Here is a 19,369-nt window from a genome sequence, read left to right as displayed (position 1 = left end):
AGCTTCATAAGCACAGGGACCAAATCTTTTTAATTTTTTGTATTACTAATGTCTACCACAGTGCCTGACATATTTGTAGGTGTTGAAAAAATGCTTATTAAATTAATAATAAATTCAGATTGAAAGGAAAGGGGTAAGATTGAACCAAATAATTTATTCTTGAGTAGGTATAGAATAACATAAACTTGTTATTTTTAAGTTCTCTATGAATATTCTTAGTAGGATGAGTTTTGTTTTGTTTTTGATTAAAGCAGGAAAATTTGCAAAAAACAATTTATAAGCTGGAAGAACAACTGCATAATGAAATGCAATTAAAAGATGAAATGGAGCAGAAGTGCAGGTGAGAATATACTTTGTATGTTTTTAACATTAAAGGTTGTACAGCAAATACTTTTTTTAAAACTTGCCTTCTATAAAACAGTTGAAAATTAATCAGAAATAAGATGGCGATATACGGTTACTGCTTATGTACATTCAATGAAGAATGTCTTGCCTAGAATTGGAAAGTAATATTTATGTTGGCATTAGTTATAGACATATTGTCCTCAGGATAGTTAAAGTGTATTTGTTCCTGGAAGTCTTTATTAAAAAACTATAGTGCCGATTCACTTAGTGCTTGATTTATTACTTTTTTCCTCCCATTTTAATTAGCTGACTGAAAAGGCAAATTAGATTACATTAAATGATGTGCTTTTTAAAATGTAAATGTTAAATACTAAAATTCACTAAATCTAATAAGAGCCTGTATATTTATGAAATATGTAATGATGAATATTATTTAAAATAACCTGGCACAATGCTGAGTTACTTATTAACTAAAACAATAACTTGATATTTTTTGTGGATACTATTGAATAAATTAAATAAGTAACACATTCAATAATAGGTAACATTCAACAAATGGAATTGGAAAACTGGCATTTTTGTGATTGGGCCAAAGAGGAAACAAGTAAAACTCTTATTGCATACCATTCCTGATAGACTAAATACATTAGTATATAGTGCAAACTTTTTTCAGAAAAGCACTTACATATTAGGAAATAATTAACTGATCTCAGGATTTGGAAGGAATTTCTAAGTATAAAATATGGAAATGCATAAATGTTGAGAAGTTTCTACATCCAAAATTAAACTAATGATAGTGGCAATGGAAATCAATTTGAGGAAGTAATAGGAATGGCCAAAGTGGTCTGTAATGATAAGGAAAATGTTAGAGGAGAGGAATGGGGGTGGAAAGATAAACAGAATGTAGATCTTGGTGGACTCTGTTTTTAACAAGCTAAGAAATTTGGAACTTATCCTAAGATGATGGAAAAACATTGAAAGTTATTAAGATTAAAAAATTGATCAAATTTGCTTTTTAAAAAGAACACTCTAGTTAGTTGGCAGCACTTGACATTTATTCAACTAAATGGGAATGAAGGAGGAAGATGAGTCAAGGATGGTACCTAGGTCATGTCCTTTCTTAGGGACACTTACAGTAGGAAGAAATTAATATTATAGGTAAGGGTGTGGAGCAGAGGGAGTAACATTTTGGGCTGAGTGATGTATTTGATGAAACATACATGTGAAACATTGCATATGCAGATTTGAAGCTCAGAATTCTGTTCAGAGCCAAAGAAAACAAAATGTGATGGAGATAATACACTCTTAGTTTATCTCAACTTTTCACCTTACTTGTTAAGTGGTATATTTACTGATCCATATATGCCACCTTTCTCTTCACTATGTAATCTTGTATAAAGGTTAAGTGGCTAATTTTTGTTTATTAGCAAGTATTGCATTAGGAAGTTCAGGGATCCTTAACCTGGAATCCATAGGGTCCCTCCCACAAAGGGTCCATGGATGAATTCAAGGTCCTTAAACTTGGATGAGAAAAAGTATTTTCCCTAACTTATAACTGATATTCAACATTTCCTTCCACTATGAACAAAAGCAGTTATCTACATCTATTAGCAGTAGCTAAATTTTTTTATTACTAATAGATACTACAAATATTTTTATTTATTATAGTTTATCATTTGTGCTCATCACTACTTTGAAATTACTGCTGCTAGATCTTGTGATTTAATATATTAATAAAGAAGCCACACATATTCCTGAAACACATTTTTTTAAAAAAGACTATATTTAATATATTTTTGGCTTTTTTAAATCCTTTTTTGCTTTAAAATATATTATTCTGAGAAAAACCCACAGGCTTTACCAGAGTGCCAAAGGGGATCCACAGCACAAAAACAGTTAAGACATCTTAGTTAAACGGAAAAGTAAAGAATGTGGTGTTGCACCCCTGAGCAATAAAAAGATAAACATATTTCTAATCTATATTGCTTTTGTTTTTACAGAACTTCAAACATAAAACTAGACAAGATAATGAAAGAATTGGATGAAGAGGTACTTTTGTTTTCTAATCAGAAGTTTCCCTGTTTGAGAGTTTTTCCTCTTTCAGATTGTTTTGTTTTCTAAGAAAATTGCATTGGAACTTTATAGGTTTAAATACAGAACAAAGTCAGAGAACTATGATGAAAGCCTCACTTTGGAGCTGTAGGTTCAAGTGATACAGATTAGATTAAACTTCAGTTTCCTTTGTGTAGTTTTATGCTAGAACCATGTTGAAATTTTAGTACATAAATTTCATTTCAATTGTTCTTACTTAACATTTAAAAAGTGAGAAAGGAAAAGAGAATCAAATGGGATCCGAACTACATCAGAAAGAGACTGACAAATAGGAAGGAGGAAAGAATACAATTTAAAAAGGACTGACATTAACATAAGTTTATGTGATCAAATGAGTAATATATTGATTTTAGAATCATTCATGTTTTCTATGGTCACCTAGCAAGAAGTTTTTGTTACCAAGGAAAAATTTCATGATTCAGATGTTTGTTTGCAAATATATAATACATTGTCATTCCTTTTGATAAGCTTATAGATATCTTTCTACTCTGTGTATAAAGAGTACCCTTCAAAGAAATATACTTTCTATGGCCTTCTTATTGATCACTTCCTTTGTTGTTGTTGTTTTGTTTTTGGGGTTTTTTTGTTTGTTTTTTTAGTTAATCTTTCTGGTGGTTTTTGTGCTATCTTAATTTTCTCTTGAGGAATAGTATCCGTCAGTTTTTTTTTTCATTTGTAGCTTTGTATATGCATATTTATGTAATACATATACATGTTATGCATATATGTATAATATTTTGCCAACTTGCCATTGGTCAGTGTATAATTAGTACTATTTATTTAAGTCTCTTTAAGAAATCCATTTTGCAAATCCTCAGCTTTGGGTATTTCATTTCTAAAAAACAGGTAAAATTCAAGTATGCTAAGTTTAAGATCAGTCCACTAAGAAAATAATAACATTCATAAATTTGTATCTGCCAAATAGACCTACAAAATATGTGAAGTAAAAGCCAATAAAACTGAAAAGATGAATAGACAGATCCATTATTATCACTGGAGACTTCAGTATCTATCACTCTCTAGACAGAGAATCCACAAACCTATAGGAAAGCTCAACCACACCATCAACCAACAAGATATGTTTAACATTTGTAGAATCCTCTGCCTGACAACAGTAAAATATACATTCTTTGCAAGCATTCAAGGAATACATACCAACATAGACCATATCCTGAGCAAACTTCTGCAAAAAAAAAAAAAAATTAAAATTATACAGAATGTGTTCTCTGACCAAAATGTAATCAAACTAGAATGACTAATATATCAAGCAATTCTGCAAACATATGGAAACTAAACAACACAGTTCTAACTAATCCATAGGTCAAAGAATACTTCTAAACGGGAATGAAAGGTTATGTTGGAATGTTAATTACATCTCATTACATTAGAGTTATGGCTCTTATTAAAAAAAAATGAAATCTTGCCATTTGCAACAACCTATATGGGCCCAGAGGGTTATATGCTAAGTGAAATAAGACAGGCAGAGAAAGACAGTTACCATATAATTTCACTTATATATGGAATCTGGAAAACAAACAAAAAAACAGACTCAAATACAGAGAACAAACTGATGGTTGCTGGTGATATGGGTAAAATTGGTGAAGAGGGTTAAGAGGTGCAAACTTCTAGTTACAAAATCATGGAGATGAAATGCACAGCATAGGAAATATAGTCAGTAATATTGTAATAACATTGTATGGTGACTATACTTACATGATGAGCATGGAGTAATGTATAGAACTGTCATATCACTGTGCTGTACACCTGAAAAACTAATAGTTGTGTGTCAACTATACAATAATAAAATAAGTTATGGCTCTTCATCTTTAAAAAAAAATTTGAACAGTGAAAATGAAAATAAAACATCAAAATTTGTGGGATGCAGCTAACATAGTGTTCTAAGATAAATTTATGCAGTAAAGGCATACATTAGAAAAGACGAAAAATCTCAAATCAGTCATCTAAGCACCTACCTCAAGAACTTAGAAGAGTAAAATCAAAGCAAAAAGAAGGGAAGAGAAATAAAGATAAGAGTAGAGATCAGTGGAATTGAAAATAGAAAAACAATAGAGAAAATCAATGAAAACAGAAAGCTAGCTATTTGGAAAATTGACAGACCTTTAGCAAGATTGATAAAGGAAAAAGAGGACACAAATGATCAGTATCAGGAATAAAACAGGGCAAGCATATCACTATAGTCCCTCCAGATACCAAAAGGATCATAAAGGAATACTATAAACAATTCTAAACATGTAAGTGTGAAATCTAGGTGGAATGTAATAATTCTGCCAAAAATACAAATTACCACAACTCACACAATGTGAAATAGATTAGTTGAATAGTCCTATATAACTATTAAAGTGAATTCATAATTTAAAAGTTTCCCAAAAAGTAATCTTCCAGGACCAGGTGGTTTTACTAGAGAGTTCCACCAAATGTTTTAAAAAGAATTAATACCAATTCTACACTATCTCTTCCAGAAAATATAAGAGAAGGGAACATTCCCCAGTGAGTTTTATGAGACTAGAATTACCCAGATGACAAAATCTAACAAAGACAGTACTACGAAGAAAATCATAAATCAGTGTCTCTCATTTACAGCCAACTGATTTTTTTACAAAGGTGCAAAAGCAATTTAATGGAGGAAAGAGTTTTTTAACAAGTGGTGCTGGAGCAATTAGATATTCATAGACCAAGACATGAACCTCAACTTAAGTCTCATACTTTATGCAAAAATTAATTCAAGATGGGTCATATTTAAAGGTAAACATGAAAATATAAAACTTTTAGGAAAAAAAAATAAGTGAAAACCCTAGGGATCTACAGCTTGGTGAAAAGTTCTTAGACATGACACCACAAACATGATCCACATGAAGAAAAGTATTCAACAATTTGGACTTCATGAGAATTAACAATATTTGTTCTGTGAAAGAACATGATAAGAGGATGAAATGACAAGAAATAGATTGGGAAAAAAATATTTGCAAACTATGTATATCACAAAGGACTCTATCTAGAATAAAGAACTCTAAAGCTCAGCAGTTGAATAAACAAATAATCCCATTTGAAAATTGGCAGAAGACATGTCATTCATCAGAGTGAATGACAAACATATGAAGAGATGCTCAATATCATTAGCCATGAGGGAAATGCAAATTAAAACCACCATGAGAAATCACTTTATAATCATTAGAGCAAGTAAAATAAAAAATAGCATCAATACCAAAACTGGCAAGAATATAGAAAAACTATCACTCATGCATTGCAAATGGGAATTTAAAATTGTACAGCCAATCTGGAAAATACTGCTGCAGTTTCCTAAAATACTAAGCATGCATCTACCAGGCGACCCAGCAATTGCACTTGTGGGCATTTATCCTAGGGAAAAAAAAAAAACAAAAACTTATATCCTTAAAAAACCTGTATACTGCTGTTCATAATAGCCTTATTTGTAATGCCAAAAACTAGAAATAATCAAAATGTCCTACCATAGGTGAATGGTTGAACGAACTTTGATACATTTATACCATGGAGTACTACTCAGCAACAAAAAGGCATGAACTATTGATACAACAACTTGGATGGATCTTGTGGGCATTATATCGAGTGTAAAAAGCCATTCCCAAAAGGTCCATACTGTGTGATTCCATTAATGTATTCTCAAAGAAAGTCAAAATTACACACATGGAGAACCTATTACTGGTTGCCAGGAATGTGGGTGGTGGGAGAAGGGCAGCTTCTAAGCTCTTAAGTAGTGGCTGGCTGGAAGGAGATCTTGTGCCAATGGAACAGTTCTGTATCTTGATTGCGATGGTGGTTCCATGAATCTACACATAAGCTAAAATAACAGAAACATACATACCTTATACCAGTATCAATTTCCTGATTTTGTTACTGTGCTGATGTTACATAAAATGTATCTATTAGGGGAAACTGAGTGGAAGAGTACAAGAAACCTCTCTGTGGTATCTTTGCAACTTCCTGAAATCAAAATTTAAAAATGAAAAGAATTAAAAGTTAGAATGATAAAATCTCAGAATTGGAAAGATCTTGGATGATCTCTGCAAATTTTACTAAACCTAACAGCATTGTCCTTAAAACATGAGTTTTGCTTAATGATGGGAAAGCCCAGAAAAACACTATAACGGAGATTTTCCCAGTGTGGAGTCTTAAAAAAATGAAGCTTCAAAAGCATGGAAGTGGTAACTCAGAAAAAAAAGATAAATTTTTAATTTGTGAAGGTTTGGCTATTTTTTTTTTCTTTAACCCTCCCCTCCCCTGCAGTTTTATTTTCTAAAGTAAGTGTCTCCTTCATTACTTTTTAAATATGCATTAGTGGGTAGATACATAGAACATTTTAGAAAAGGTAAGTTGTTGAGACAGGAAGAGGGCTAAAGGAGACACATAGGGACTAGTGAACTTACTACACACACTAGCATTTTGTACCATTTGAGTTTTGCACCATTTAATTATCAAATGTGTAATTATTATCTTTCATATTTATATCTTTAATTTAGGATTATAAATCAAAATATTGGTAATGGAATGCAGTGTGGTCATCTTAAACTAATAAAGCAGCTTTCTGATAAGATTCATAGTTTTTTATATTCATGGATTTAAAAATCTGAAAATTTTCCATGTCTAGTTTGAATAAGGGGATTCTCTCAGTCTTCCTATAAAGCAAGCTAATTCTATTTTTAGAAAGTTGTCGTTACAGGTACTTTCTGATTTTGAAACAAAAAAAGAATCCATCTTAAGTCTTCTTTTTTTAAAATTTATTTATTTATTTTGAGAGAAAGAGAGGGAAGGAGGGAGAGAACCCCAAGCTGACAGCACAGAGTCTGACACAGGGCTCAATCTCACGAACCGGAAGATCATGGCCTGAGCCAAAATCAAGAGTCAGATGCTTAACCAACTGAGCCATCCAGGCACCCCATTGTGTGTTTTATTTTAAAAGAATATAGTATTCCTATAAATAAATAAAGAGTTTAATTGCAGTGGTGACTTTTATCATTATGTTTACAGGGAAATCAAAGAAGAAACCTAGAGTCTACAGTGTCTCAGATTGAGAAAGAGAAAATGTTGCTACAGCATAGAATTAATGAGTACCAAAGAAAAGTAGAACAGGAAAATGAGAAGAGGAGAAATGTAGAAAATGAAGGTAAACTGTTTCTACTTTTGAAAAACACTGAAATTTCTGGCTAACACTATACTTGAGGTCTTTGTCATGAGGTGTCTTAAGGTTAGAGCCTATGATATATTTTTAAAGTCACAGTCCTAGGACACCTCATGTGTTAATTAACCATGTTCCAAGATAAATGTACAACATATTAAAGTCAGTGGTCCTGTTTTAGCTAAAAGAGTGATTTTCATCCTTGTATGCATATTGGAATCTCTTGGGAAGCTTTAAAGAATACTAATTTCATGCCTAACCTCTGAAATTCTAATTGAATTGATCTAAACATGTGGCCTGGGCCTTGGTATTTTTTATAAGCTCTCTAGGCAATTTCTTACAAGCAGCAATTTGAGAATTATTAACTAAAATTTCATGTTTTTTTCATATTAGTGTTAAAAATACATTTAAAATATCTTTCTATACCCTTGATCCAGTGATTCATTTCTAGGAATTAATTTATGTATACACTTGTGCACATGCACACTGATATATAAACAAGGTATTCATTGTAGCATTATGGCTAAGATGTACTTTTAAGTGAAAAAAATAGTATTGTTTAAAATGAGAGTGCTTGTCTATATATGCTTAAGAGTGTGTAGATGTGGAAAAAATATATATTTTGTGTGTTTTTATGTATGAGGGTATGGACACATACACTGTCTTACGAAGCATATGCAAGAAATTAATAATAGTTGTTGCTTGGGAGGAGAACCAGAAGGACTGGGAAACTATGGAGGGAGGAAAGCTTATCCTACACTAAGACCATTTGGTACTTTTGAATTTCGAACTGTTTTTTAGATCTTCAGATATTCAAAGACTTATGCTATTCAAAAATAAATACTAGAACTAGCTTTATTATATTTCACTAATAGATTGAGCTTATTAACAGAATAAAGAATTTAAATATTGAGGCACCTGGGTGGCTCAGTCAGTTGAGTGTCCGACTTAGGTTCAGGTCATGATTTCACGGTTCATGAATTCGAGCCCTGTTTTGGGCTGTGTGCTAACATCTCAGAGCCTGGAGCCTGCTTCAGATTCTGTGTCTCCATCTCTCTCTGCCCTTCCCCAGCTCATGCTCTGTTTCTCTCTCTCTCAAAAGTAAACATTAAAAAAAAAAAAAAAAAAGAATTATTACACGGCTGAAAACAAATCTGTTGTAGTCTATATTGTAAAACAATGCTGTACTTTTTGTTGAATTTAAATATAAGTACTTCCATGATGAAATATGACTTTGGGAGTGGGCCTGTTGTAGCTGACTATGGCTACAATAGTTTTTTAAGGTACTTACATGTTTCCTCTATAATAACTTTCTAATTTCTACATTTTTTCTTCATTTTCTAGTTTCTACATTAAAGGATCAGTTAGAAGACTTAAAGAAAGTAAGTCAGAATTCACAGCTTGCTAATGAGAAGCTGACACAGTTACAAAAGCAGGTGAGTTTTTTAACTAAGCTGTTTAAAATTATAATTAATTAAAGTAAATTTGATTGTATTTTGGTCAACAACCTATTTTCTTGCTCTCACTATTTTTTTTTTTTTTAATAGCTAGAAGAAGCCAATGACTTACTTAGGACAGAATCAGACACAGCTGTAAGATTAAGGAAGAGTCACACAGAGATGAGTAAGTCAATTAGTCAGCTAGAGTCCTTAAACAGAGAATTGCAGGAGAGAAATAGAATTTTAGAGAATTCCAAGACACAAATGGACAAGGACTATTACCAGCTGCAAGCTGTGTTAGAAGCTGAACGAAGAGACAGAGGTCATGATTCTGAGATGATTGGAGACCTTCAAGGTAATATTTTTTCTTGTGGTAAAATTTACTGGCTTAGCCATTTTTAAGTGTACACCTCGGTAGCATAAAGTCCATTTTTATGCAACCACAGCTACTATTCATCTCCAGAACCTTTTTATCATCCCAAACTAAAACACTATACCCATTAAACAATAACTCGCCATTCTCCAGTCCTTCCAGTTGCTGGTAACCACCATTCTACTCTATTAATTTGACTACCTCATAAAAGAGGAGCCATACAATATTTATCCTTTTGTATCTGTCTTACTTCTCTTAGAATAATGTCTTCAAGATTCATCCATGTTGTAGCATGTATCAGAATTTCCTTCTTTTTTTAGATGTGAAGAAGAAGGATCCCTTGTGCACTTCCCATCTATTGGTAGGACTGAAAATCAATGCAATTACTGTGGAAAACAGTATGGATGCTCCCCCAAAAATTAAAAATAGAATTACCATATGACCCAGTAATTCCACTACTGGGTATTTACCCAAAGAATACAAAAGCACTAATTTGAAAAAGAGGAGTGCACCCCTTTGTTTAATGTAGCATTATTTATAGTAGCCAAAATATGGAAGGAACCCAGGTGTCCCTCCATAGATGAATTGATAAAGAAGTAACATGTACAATATGTATGTGTATATATACATATACTGTATATTATATAAAGAAGTAATATATATATGTATGTATATATGTGTATACATTGTGTGTATATACACAGTGGAATATTACACAGCCATAAAAAAAAGAATGAAATCTTGCCATTTGCAACAACATGACCAGACCTAGAGGGTATAATGCTAATTGAAATAAATCAATCAGAGAAAGACAAATACTATATGATTTTACTCACATGTGGAACTTAAGAAACAAAAGAACAAACAAAAAGAGACAAAAAAAAGAATCTTAAATACAGAGAACAAACTGGTGGTTGCCACGGATAGGTGGGTGAAATTAGGTAAAGGGGATTAAGAACACACTTACCAGTGAACATTGAGTAATGTATAGAATTGTAGAATCATTGTATTGTATACATGAAACTATTATAACACTGTTAATTATACTTGAATTTAAAAAATTAAAATTTGGGGGCGCCTTGGTGGCTCAGTCGGTTGAGCATCCGACTTCGGCTGAGGTCATGATCTCGTGGTTCACGAGTTCGAGCTCCATGTTAGGCTGTGTGCTGACAACTCAGAGCCTGGAGCCTGCTTTGGAGTCTGTGTCTCCCTCTGTCTGCCCCTCCCCAGCTTGTACTCTCTCTCTCTTTCTCTCTCTCTCAAAAATAAATGAAACATTAAAAAACATAATAAAAAATAAGTAAAAATAATAAAACTTAAAACTTAATTTTTTAAAAAGAAGTAAGAATTTTCTTCCCTTTTAAGTGTGAATAATGTTCCATTATATGTATATACCGTATTTTGTTTATCAAAGGAAGGTAATTTTTAAAAATTTATTTTTAATTGTGGCTAAAAACATATTAATCATTTTTAAGTGTAAAGTAATATATTTTTTATCATATTGCTCTCATAAACAAAATAACTTTGGTGAAATTGGAAGTGATTAGCATTCTTTCTCTTTCAGGATAATTCCTACTTTTCTGTCACATTGTAATTTCTTCACTCTCACAGGCACCCCTGTGAGGTCAGTAATGTATTTCTAATTTTACAGCCAGATTACTGAAAACTTAATTTTAAAACATGCCTAATTCACAAAAGCCTTACTCAAAGTGGGACTAATCAAAAGAAGATTACAACTATTAAAACCTGGGAATTCCTTGTGCATTGTTGGCAGAAATAGAAACTGAATTACAGAAATAGCCCATTGCTAATAAAGAACTATGTTCTTAGGAAGGTTAGGATTACAGATATCAGCTGTCTTTATAAATCTAAAAGGAAAAAATTGAGTGTAACTAATTGTAAAGAAACAGTTTTGGTAATGGAAATATAATCAATTTGTTTTCAAAAAGATTCCTGTCTCTACCCACTTCTCACATATTTTTCTATTTTCTGTTCCTATTAGCAAAAGGATCCATACTACATAATCAAAACAGATATGCACAGAAGTTGCCAGATGTCTCAGGGGAAAGTTGGAGGAGGGGTAGTCCTTTTAACCTTAGTCACAGGATGGGAACATAGTTTGGGTTCTCATGGGGCTTGATGACTAGCTATAATTCTGTGGAGAGAGGTCAGGGTCAGTTTTTGTGTCTATGGAAACGGAAATTAAGATCTCCTGTTGGTTTTTAGCTGAGGAGCGTTGTGCAATCTTATTTCTCAGGGACTAGACTTAAAATAGACTTGAATGTAACCAATAAAGTAACTTCATTATATGCGTTAAAAAAAACCTCCTAGTTCACTTCCTTAAATTGCTTCTCTAGGTCTTTTTATGTACAGCTTATTACCTGTGTGAAAGTCACTTCACCTGCTTTCTGTATATATAAACCAAGGAGATTAGAATAGGTGACCCTTATAATCACTCCAATTTTAAAATTATTTAAGTCTGTGATCTGCCGGATATGACTGAGCTTTGAAGTGCTTTTGCTTTCAAGGAAGAGACCATCATATGTTCATCAACAGTGGTTTTTAACTGGATCTAATATTTAGATATTGGTGAAGGTAAGGAAAATATATAGCATGCTTTATTGTTGATGTTTATCCTTTTTCAGTGCTTCATGAATCAAAAAGCTCATATACATTTAAAATGCACACAACTTGGGGCGCCTGGGTGGCCCAGTCGGTTGAGCATCTGACTCTTGATTTCAGCTCACGTCATGGTCTCATGGTTTGAGTGTTTCTGCCCTACATCAGGCTCTGTGCCGACCTCGCAGAGCCTGCTTCAGATTCTCTCTCCCCATTTCTCTCTTCCCCTTCCCCATTTGCTGTCTCTCAAAAATAAATACATATTTTTTTTAATTCACACAACTTGGGGTGCCTGGGTGGCTCAGTCAGTTAAGTGTTCGACTCAGGATTTCAGCTTAGGTCATGATCTCATGGTTTGTGAGATCAAGCCCTGGGTCAGGCTCCACACTGACAGCAATTCTCCCTCTCTCTGCCCTTCCTCCTCCACACTCCTGCATGCGCTCTGTCTCTGTCTCAACATGTAAATAAACTTTTAAAAAATGTACGCAATTTATATGAGGCTCAATATACGTATTAAAGATTCATCATGGTAAAAAAAACCCCACAGATCTTACATTAATCTTCTGTGGTTCATAGGAATTTCAGGTCCCTCAGGTATAAATTTCTCATAGTTTGTGATGCTGGGCTTCTGACAGGGTCATGTTATTTCCTAGTTAAATGTCTTCCATGTATCCATAATGGGCAAAAGCTTCTTTGTTGTGTATGGGAAATGACTTCCCAAACATAACTGGTTAATAAATATTTTAGCCTTTGTGGGCTACATACTGTCGCTTTTACATATTCTTTTTTACTTTTCACAGCCCTTTAAAAATGAAAAAGCATTCTTAGCTTCATGTCTATAGAGAAGCAGGCTGAGGGCTTGAAGTTTGCCAACACTTGGACTAGTATTTCAAGGCTGCTGTAACAGACAAAAGCTAGCTTCTAAAAGTCTAGGAGATAGAGGCTTAAACAAAAAGAATGGATACAGATCAAAATGTCATTAAGGAATGAAAATTTTAAATGAAATGATAAGCTTGTCATCCAGTAACTTTGTGATTCTTAGATTGAAATGCAAAGAGAAATTTTTTTAATTAACCATTTGAAAAAGTTTTCTTAAAAACCATTTTTTAGTTGGTTTCTTCAACTTTGAATTTTGGAAAATTTCATACATATACCACAGTAGAATATTATAATGATCTCCTTGTGTGTACTCATCATCCAACTTCAGTAATCTTCATCTAGCAGCCAGTCTTGTTTTGTTTATACCCCCACCTCCCTTTCCCAAACCTCTGACACTGAATTCTTTTGAAGCAAATCTCAGGCAACACTTTGTTTAATTTGTAAATATTTCAGTATCTCTTAAAGCTAGGGACTTTTTGATTTTTTTGTGTTTGTTTTTAACAATACTGCATAAACTTGATTTTTTTCTTATTTTTATTTTTTAAAATATATTTTTTAATTTACATCCATTTTAGTTAGCATATAGTGCAACAATGATTTCAGGAGTAGGTTTCTTAATGCCCCTTACCCATTTAGCCCATCCCCCTCCCACAACCCCTCCAGTAACCCTCTGTTTGTTCTTTGTATTTAAGAGTCTCTTGTGTTTTGTCCCTCTCCCTGTTTTTATATTATTTTTGCTTCCCTTCCCTTGTGTTAATCTGTTCTGTGTCTTAAAGTCCTCATATGAGTGAAGTCATACAATATTTGTCTTTCTCTAATTTCACTTAGCATAATACCCTCTAGTTCCGTCCATATAGTTGCAAATGGCAAGATTGCATTCTTTTTGATTGCCGAGTAATACTCCATTTTATATATATATGTATATATATACGTATATATATATGTATATATACATACATATGTATATGTATATATATATATATATGTATACGTATATATATATATATACCACCTCTTCTTTAACCATTCATCCATCGATGGACATTTGGGCTCTTTCCATACTTTGGCTATTGTTGATAGTGCTGCTATAAACATTGGGGTGCATGTGCCCCTTCGAAACAGCATCCCTGCATCTCTTGGATAAATATCTAGTAGTGCAGTTGCTGGGACATAGGGTAGTTCTATTTTTAATTTTTTGAGGAACCTCCACACTGTTTTCCAGAGTAGCACCAGTTTGCATTCCCAAGGACTTTTTTTTTTTTTTTTTTTATGTTTTGTTTATTTTGAGAGAGAGAACTAGCATGAGCAGGAGAGGGGCAGAGAGAGAGGGAGAGAAAAAGAATCCCAAGCAGACTCCACACTGCCAACGCAGAGGCCAACGTGGATCTCTATCCCATGAACTGTGAGATCACGAGTCAGACGCTTAACCAACTGAGCCACCCAGGCACCCCAAAGATAAGGACTTGAAAAAGAATAATAACCATAATATCATCAAACCTGGAAAAAAGATAACAATATTGTAAAATATCTAGTCAGTGTTCACATTCCTCAAGTAGTCCCATAATCTGTTGTTTTTGTTGTATTTATTTAGCTTCAGTTAAGATCCTGTCAAGCTCTGTACATTGCATTTCATTAAAGTGTCCTTTAGGTTTCTTTTATCTGTAGGTTTCTTCTCCCTTTTTTGTTCTTTGAAGTTTGTCTTTACTATTATTTGAAGAAACTAGCAAACATGTTGCTCTGTCCCTTGTAGTACTCTAAACTGGTGCATCTAGAGGCTTGATCTATTTCAGATAGGGCTTTGACAGAATTTTTGAATTACCTTGAAAGAATATTTTGTTTACAAGCTTATACTTGTAAGCGGTATTATTTAGGCACCAGGAAGCAAATAAAGGCTGGCTATCTTGTTTTGTGATGTTAGCAGCTATTGAATATCATTGCCTAGATCCTGTATCTATTTAGGAGTTTTCAACTATGATGATCTATTTGTATCATTCTTCATTCATTTGTTAATTGGAATACTACTATTCAATTATATAGTTATAATGAGGTACAGCTTATAAAATAAAGTCTGACTAAATATTTATTCTTTTAGCATATTTCAGAACAGTAAGTCATTACCCCTCCATCCTCCAAAGATGACCAATGACGTTTTTAAATATATTTATGAACTTCTGGATTTTAATATATTTGATATCCGTTAGCCCATTGCAGTATTTTTACTGATGCTCATTTGAGGCCAGTGAGAATCTCTTCAAATTTACTGCTCCTTTTCTTTTTGTTATGCATAATATATTTTCTAGAATTATTTTCTCTACCAGACCTGGAGTTACCAGTTTTCTAAGGAACAGTAGTCATTTTTTGTGGCATATGGCATTCAGAGACTGAAGCCTGGGTACTGTGGGTACTTAGTACTAATGGGTAGGTAAATGTTTGGAAGACTTATTAATGGACAAAAGTAGGAAATACTTATTTCCCATTGTAATTGTTAATTTCTTAATTTATGGTATTGTCATCAGAAGCTATTAGCAGGTTTTTACTTCTTCTGAAATTTTTAATGATTTTCTTTTTGTTTTTAGTTCATAATAATTTTTGTTTTGTTTTTAACTGTTACATGGGAACTTGAAAATTGTGTAGGTTTTTTTACTTACTATGGTTTTAGGGTTGCTTTTTGGAAGAAAAAACAACATCCATTTTCTAATCAGTGAGTTTTCTCACCCCTTGGTGACTTTTCTAAGATTCCATTTATTCTTTGTGTCTTTAGTCTGCCAGTTTTTTTTTTTCTGAAGTGTAATTAACATACGGTATTATACTAATTTCAGTATACAATATGATTCAACAATTCTGTGAATTTGTTGTTGTTCATCAAGATAACTGTACTCTTGGGGCACCTGGGTGGCTCAGTCAGTTAAGCGTTCAACTTCGTCTCAGGTCATGATCTTATGGTTCGTGAGTTGTAGCCCCGCGTTGAGCTCTCTGCTGTCAGCGCAGAGGCTGCTTCAGATCTTCTGTCTGCACCACCCACCCCCCACCCATCCCCCACTCTCTGTCTCAAAAATAAATAAACATTATTTTTTAAAAAAGATAAGTATACTCAATCTCCTTTGTTTTTGTGCCTGTCCCCCCACCCACCTTTTCTCCCGGAACCACCAGTTTTCTGTATTTAAAAGTCTATTTTTGTTTGTTTCTTTTCTTTGTTCGTTTGGTTTCTTAAATTCCACATATGAGTGAAATCACATGGTATTTGTCTTTCTCAGACTGACTTATTTCACTTAGCATAATACCCTCTAACTCCATCCGTATGTTGTAAATGATAAGATTTCGTTCACATTTATGGCTGAGTAACATTCTGTTGTGTATATGTATACCACATCTTCTTCACCCTTTTATTAATAGACACTTGGGTTGCTTCCGTATCCTGGCTATTGTAACTAATGCTACCATAAACACAGGGGTGCACTTAACTTCTCAAACTAGTGTTTGTGTTTTCTTTAGGTAAATACCCACTAGTGGAATTATGGATTGTATGGTAATTCTATTTTTAGTTTTGGGGGGGAGCCTCCATACTATTTTCCACTGTGGCTGCACCAATTTGCATTCCTATTAACAGTGCATGAAAGTTCCTTTTTCTCCACATCCTCATCAACACTTATTATTTCTTGTGTTTTTGATTTAGCCATTCTCCCAGATGTAAAGTGATAGCTCATTGAAGTCTGATTGGCATGTCCCTGTTGATTAGAGATGTTGAGCATCTTATCTCAACATTGGAAAAATGTCTCTGCAGGCATTCTGCCCATTTTTAAATAAGATTATTTGTGGGGTTTTTTGGTATTAAGTTGTATAAATTCTTTAGATGTTTTGGATATTAACCTCTTATCAGATAAGTCATTTGTACATATCTTCTCACATTCACTAGGTTGCCTATTTGTTTTGTTGATGCTTTCCTTCCCTGTGCAAAAGCCTATAATTTTGGTGTAGTCCCAATAGCTTCCTTTTGCTTTTATTTCCCTGGTCAGTGGAGACATATCCAGAAAAATGTTTCTGTGGCTAACATCAAAGAGATTACTGCCTGTTTTCTTCTAGGAGTTTTATGGTTTCACGTGTCACATTTAGGTTTTCAATCCATTTTGAGTTTATTTTTGTGTATGATATAAGAAAGTAGTCCACTTTCATTCTCCTGCATGTAGTTTTCCCAGCCCCATTTGTTGAAGAGACTGTCTTTTCCTCATTTTATACTCTTTCCTCCTCTGTTATAGATTAATTGACCACATAAGTGTGGGGTTATTTCTGGACTCTTTATTCTGTTCCATTGATCCATCTGTATTTTTGTGCCAATACCATATTGTTTTGATTACTACAGCTTTGTAGATCTTGAAATCTGGGATTGTGATACCTCCAGCTTTGTTCATTTTTTTTCAAGATTGCTTTGGTTATTCAGGTCTTTTAAGGTTTCGTACAAATTTTAAGATTATTCTAGTTCTGTGAAAAATGCTGTTGATATTTAGATAGAGATTATGATAAATCTGTAGATTGTTTTGAGTAGTATGGGTATTTTAATAATATTGGTTCGTCTAATCCATGAGCATGGAATATTTTTCCATTTGTCTGTGTCATCTTCAGTTTCTTTCACCAGTGTTTTAGTTTTTGGAGTACAGGTCTTTCACCTCCTTGGTTCAGTTATTTCTAAGTATTTTATTATTTTTAGTGTAATTGCACATGAGGTTTTCATAATTTCTCTTTCTGCTACTTCATTATTAGTATATAGAAATGCAACAGATTTATGTATGTTAACTTTGTATCCTGGAGCTTTACTGAATTCATATATTCATTTTAATGGTTTTTTGGTGAAGTCTTTAGGGTTTTCTATGTATAGTATCATATCATCAGCAAATAGCAAAAGTTTTACTTTTCCCTTACCAATTTGGATGCATTTTATTTCTTTTTCTTGTCTGATGGCTGTGCCTAGGACTTCTAGTACTATGTTGAATAAAAGTGGTGAGAGTGGACATCCTTTTTTGTTCCTGATCTTAGTGGAAAAGCTCTGCTTTTCCCCATGAGTATGATGTTCACTGTGGGTTTCTCATATATGGTCTTTATTATGTTGAGGTATGTTTCCTCTAAACCTACTTTGTTGAGAGTTTTTATTGTGAATGGATGTTGTTTTGTCAGATGCTTTTTCTGTAAAAGCATGTGGTTTTTATTCTTTCTCTTGTTAATGTGTTTTATGACTCTGATTGATTTGCAAATAGTGAATCACCCTTGCCTCCTGGGAATAAATCCCATTTGATCATGGTGAATGATTTTCCAGTGTATTGGTGGATTCAGTTTGCTAATATTATGTTGAGAATTTTTGCATCTGTGTTCACCAGAGAAATTAGCCTATAGGTTTCCTTTTTTTGTAGTGTCTGGGTAATGTGTCCTTATAGCATTTTTCCTTCTTCCTCCATTTTGTGGAATAATTTGAGAATAAGTATTAACTCTTCTTTAAATGTTTGTCACATTCACTTGTGATGCCATCTAGTCCTGGGCTTATGTTGGGAATTTTTAAATTACTGAATCAGTTTCATTTCTAGTAATCAGTCTGTTCAAATTTTCTATTTCTTTCTGATTCAGTTTTTAAGAATGTATTTCTTCTAGGTTGTCTAACTTGTTGGCATATAATTTTTCATAATATCCTCTTATAATCCTCTGTATTTCAGTGATGTCAGTTTTTATTTCTCCTCCTTCACTGCTGATTTACTTATTTGAGTCCTTTCTTCTTTTCTTGATAAATCTGGCTATATGTTTATCAGTCTTCATCTTTTCAAAGAACCAGCTCCTTATTTCATTGATCTGTTCTATTATTTTTTTAGTTTCTGTTGAATTTATTTCTTTTCTCATCTTTATTATTTCCTTCTTTGTACTGCCTTTGAGCTTTGTTCTTTTTCTAGTTTCCTTAGGCATAAGGTGAGTTTACTTGAGATTTTTCTTGCTTCATTGTGACATAGTCCTGTATTGCTATAATCTTCCCTTTAAAAAAAAAAAAATGTTTTTTTTTGAGGGAGGGAGAGAGGGAGGGAAGGAGAGTGCATGCGTGCGCGTGAGCGGGTAAGGCAGAGAAAGACACAGCATCCGAAGCTGGCTTCAGGCTCTGAGCTGTCAGCACAGAGCCCGATGCAGGGCTTGAGCCCATAGACCGGGAGATCATGACCTGAGCCCAAGTCTGATGCAGATGACTGCCCTTAGCCCATATACCTCAGTTGAGGTCACAACAAATTCAGGGAGAGGCTTTCTTAGGCTGTTAAGACCTGTAGTCAAATCAGATGCCTGACCCCATTCTGTCTATTGGGGCTGCCAACAGTAGCGCCAGTCTGTAGGGTGTTCTCCCTGCCTTGTCCGCAAGAAGCTTATGTTGGTGGGTATGGCCAGCCGTCAGACCCATTTCCTACCCCT

At 33.6% G+C, this 19,369-nt stretch overlaps 1 protein-coding gene across 5 annotated transcripts in view; it reads left to right on the top strand.

Annotated features, from left to right (window-relative positions):
- ROCK1 (Rho associated coiled-coil containing protein kinase 1) overlaps positions 1-19,369 on the top strand; it is a 175,534-nt gene that overhangs the window by 90,951 nt on the left and 65,214 nt on the right. For 4 of the 5 annotated variants that reach the window (XM_042910120.1, XM_042910125.1, XM_042910124.1 and 1 more), the window contains 5 exons: positions 252-340; positions 2,346-2,394; positions 7,483-7,618; positions 8,975-9,066; positions 9,178-9,424. In XM_042910120.1, the coding sequence (XP_042766054.1) occupies positions 252-340; positions 2,346-2,394; positions 7,483-7,618; positions 8,975-9,066; positions 9,178-9,424 (613 nt within the window). The remainder of the gene's footprint in view (positions 1-251; positions 341-2,345; positions 2,395-7,482; positions 7,619-8,974; positions 9,067-9,177; positions 9,425-19,369) is intronic. The other variant, XM_042910122.1, reaches the window with a different exon arrangement.

The sequence above is a fragment of the Panthera leo genome, chromosome D3 (assembly GCF_018350215.1).
Source record: "Panthera leo isolate Ple1 chromosome D3, P.leo_Ple1_pat1.1, whole genome shotgun sequence".
In the NCBI taxonomy this organism is placed as follows: Eukaryota; Metazoa; Chordata; class Mammalia; order Carnivora; family Felidae; genus Panthera; species Panthera leo.
The sequence above is the reverse complement of the archived record's forward strand: the minus strand, read 5'-3'. Positions and strand labels throughout refer to the sequence as shown.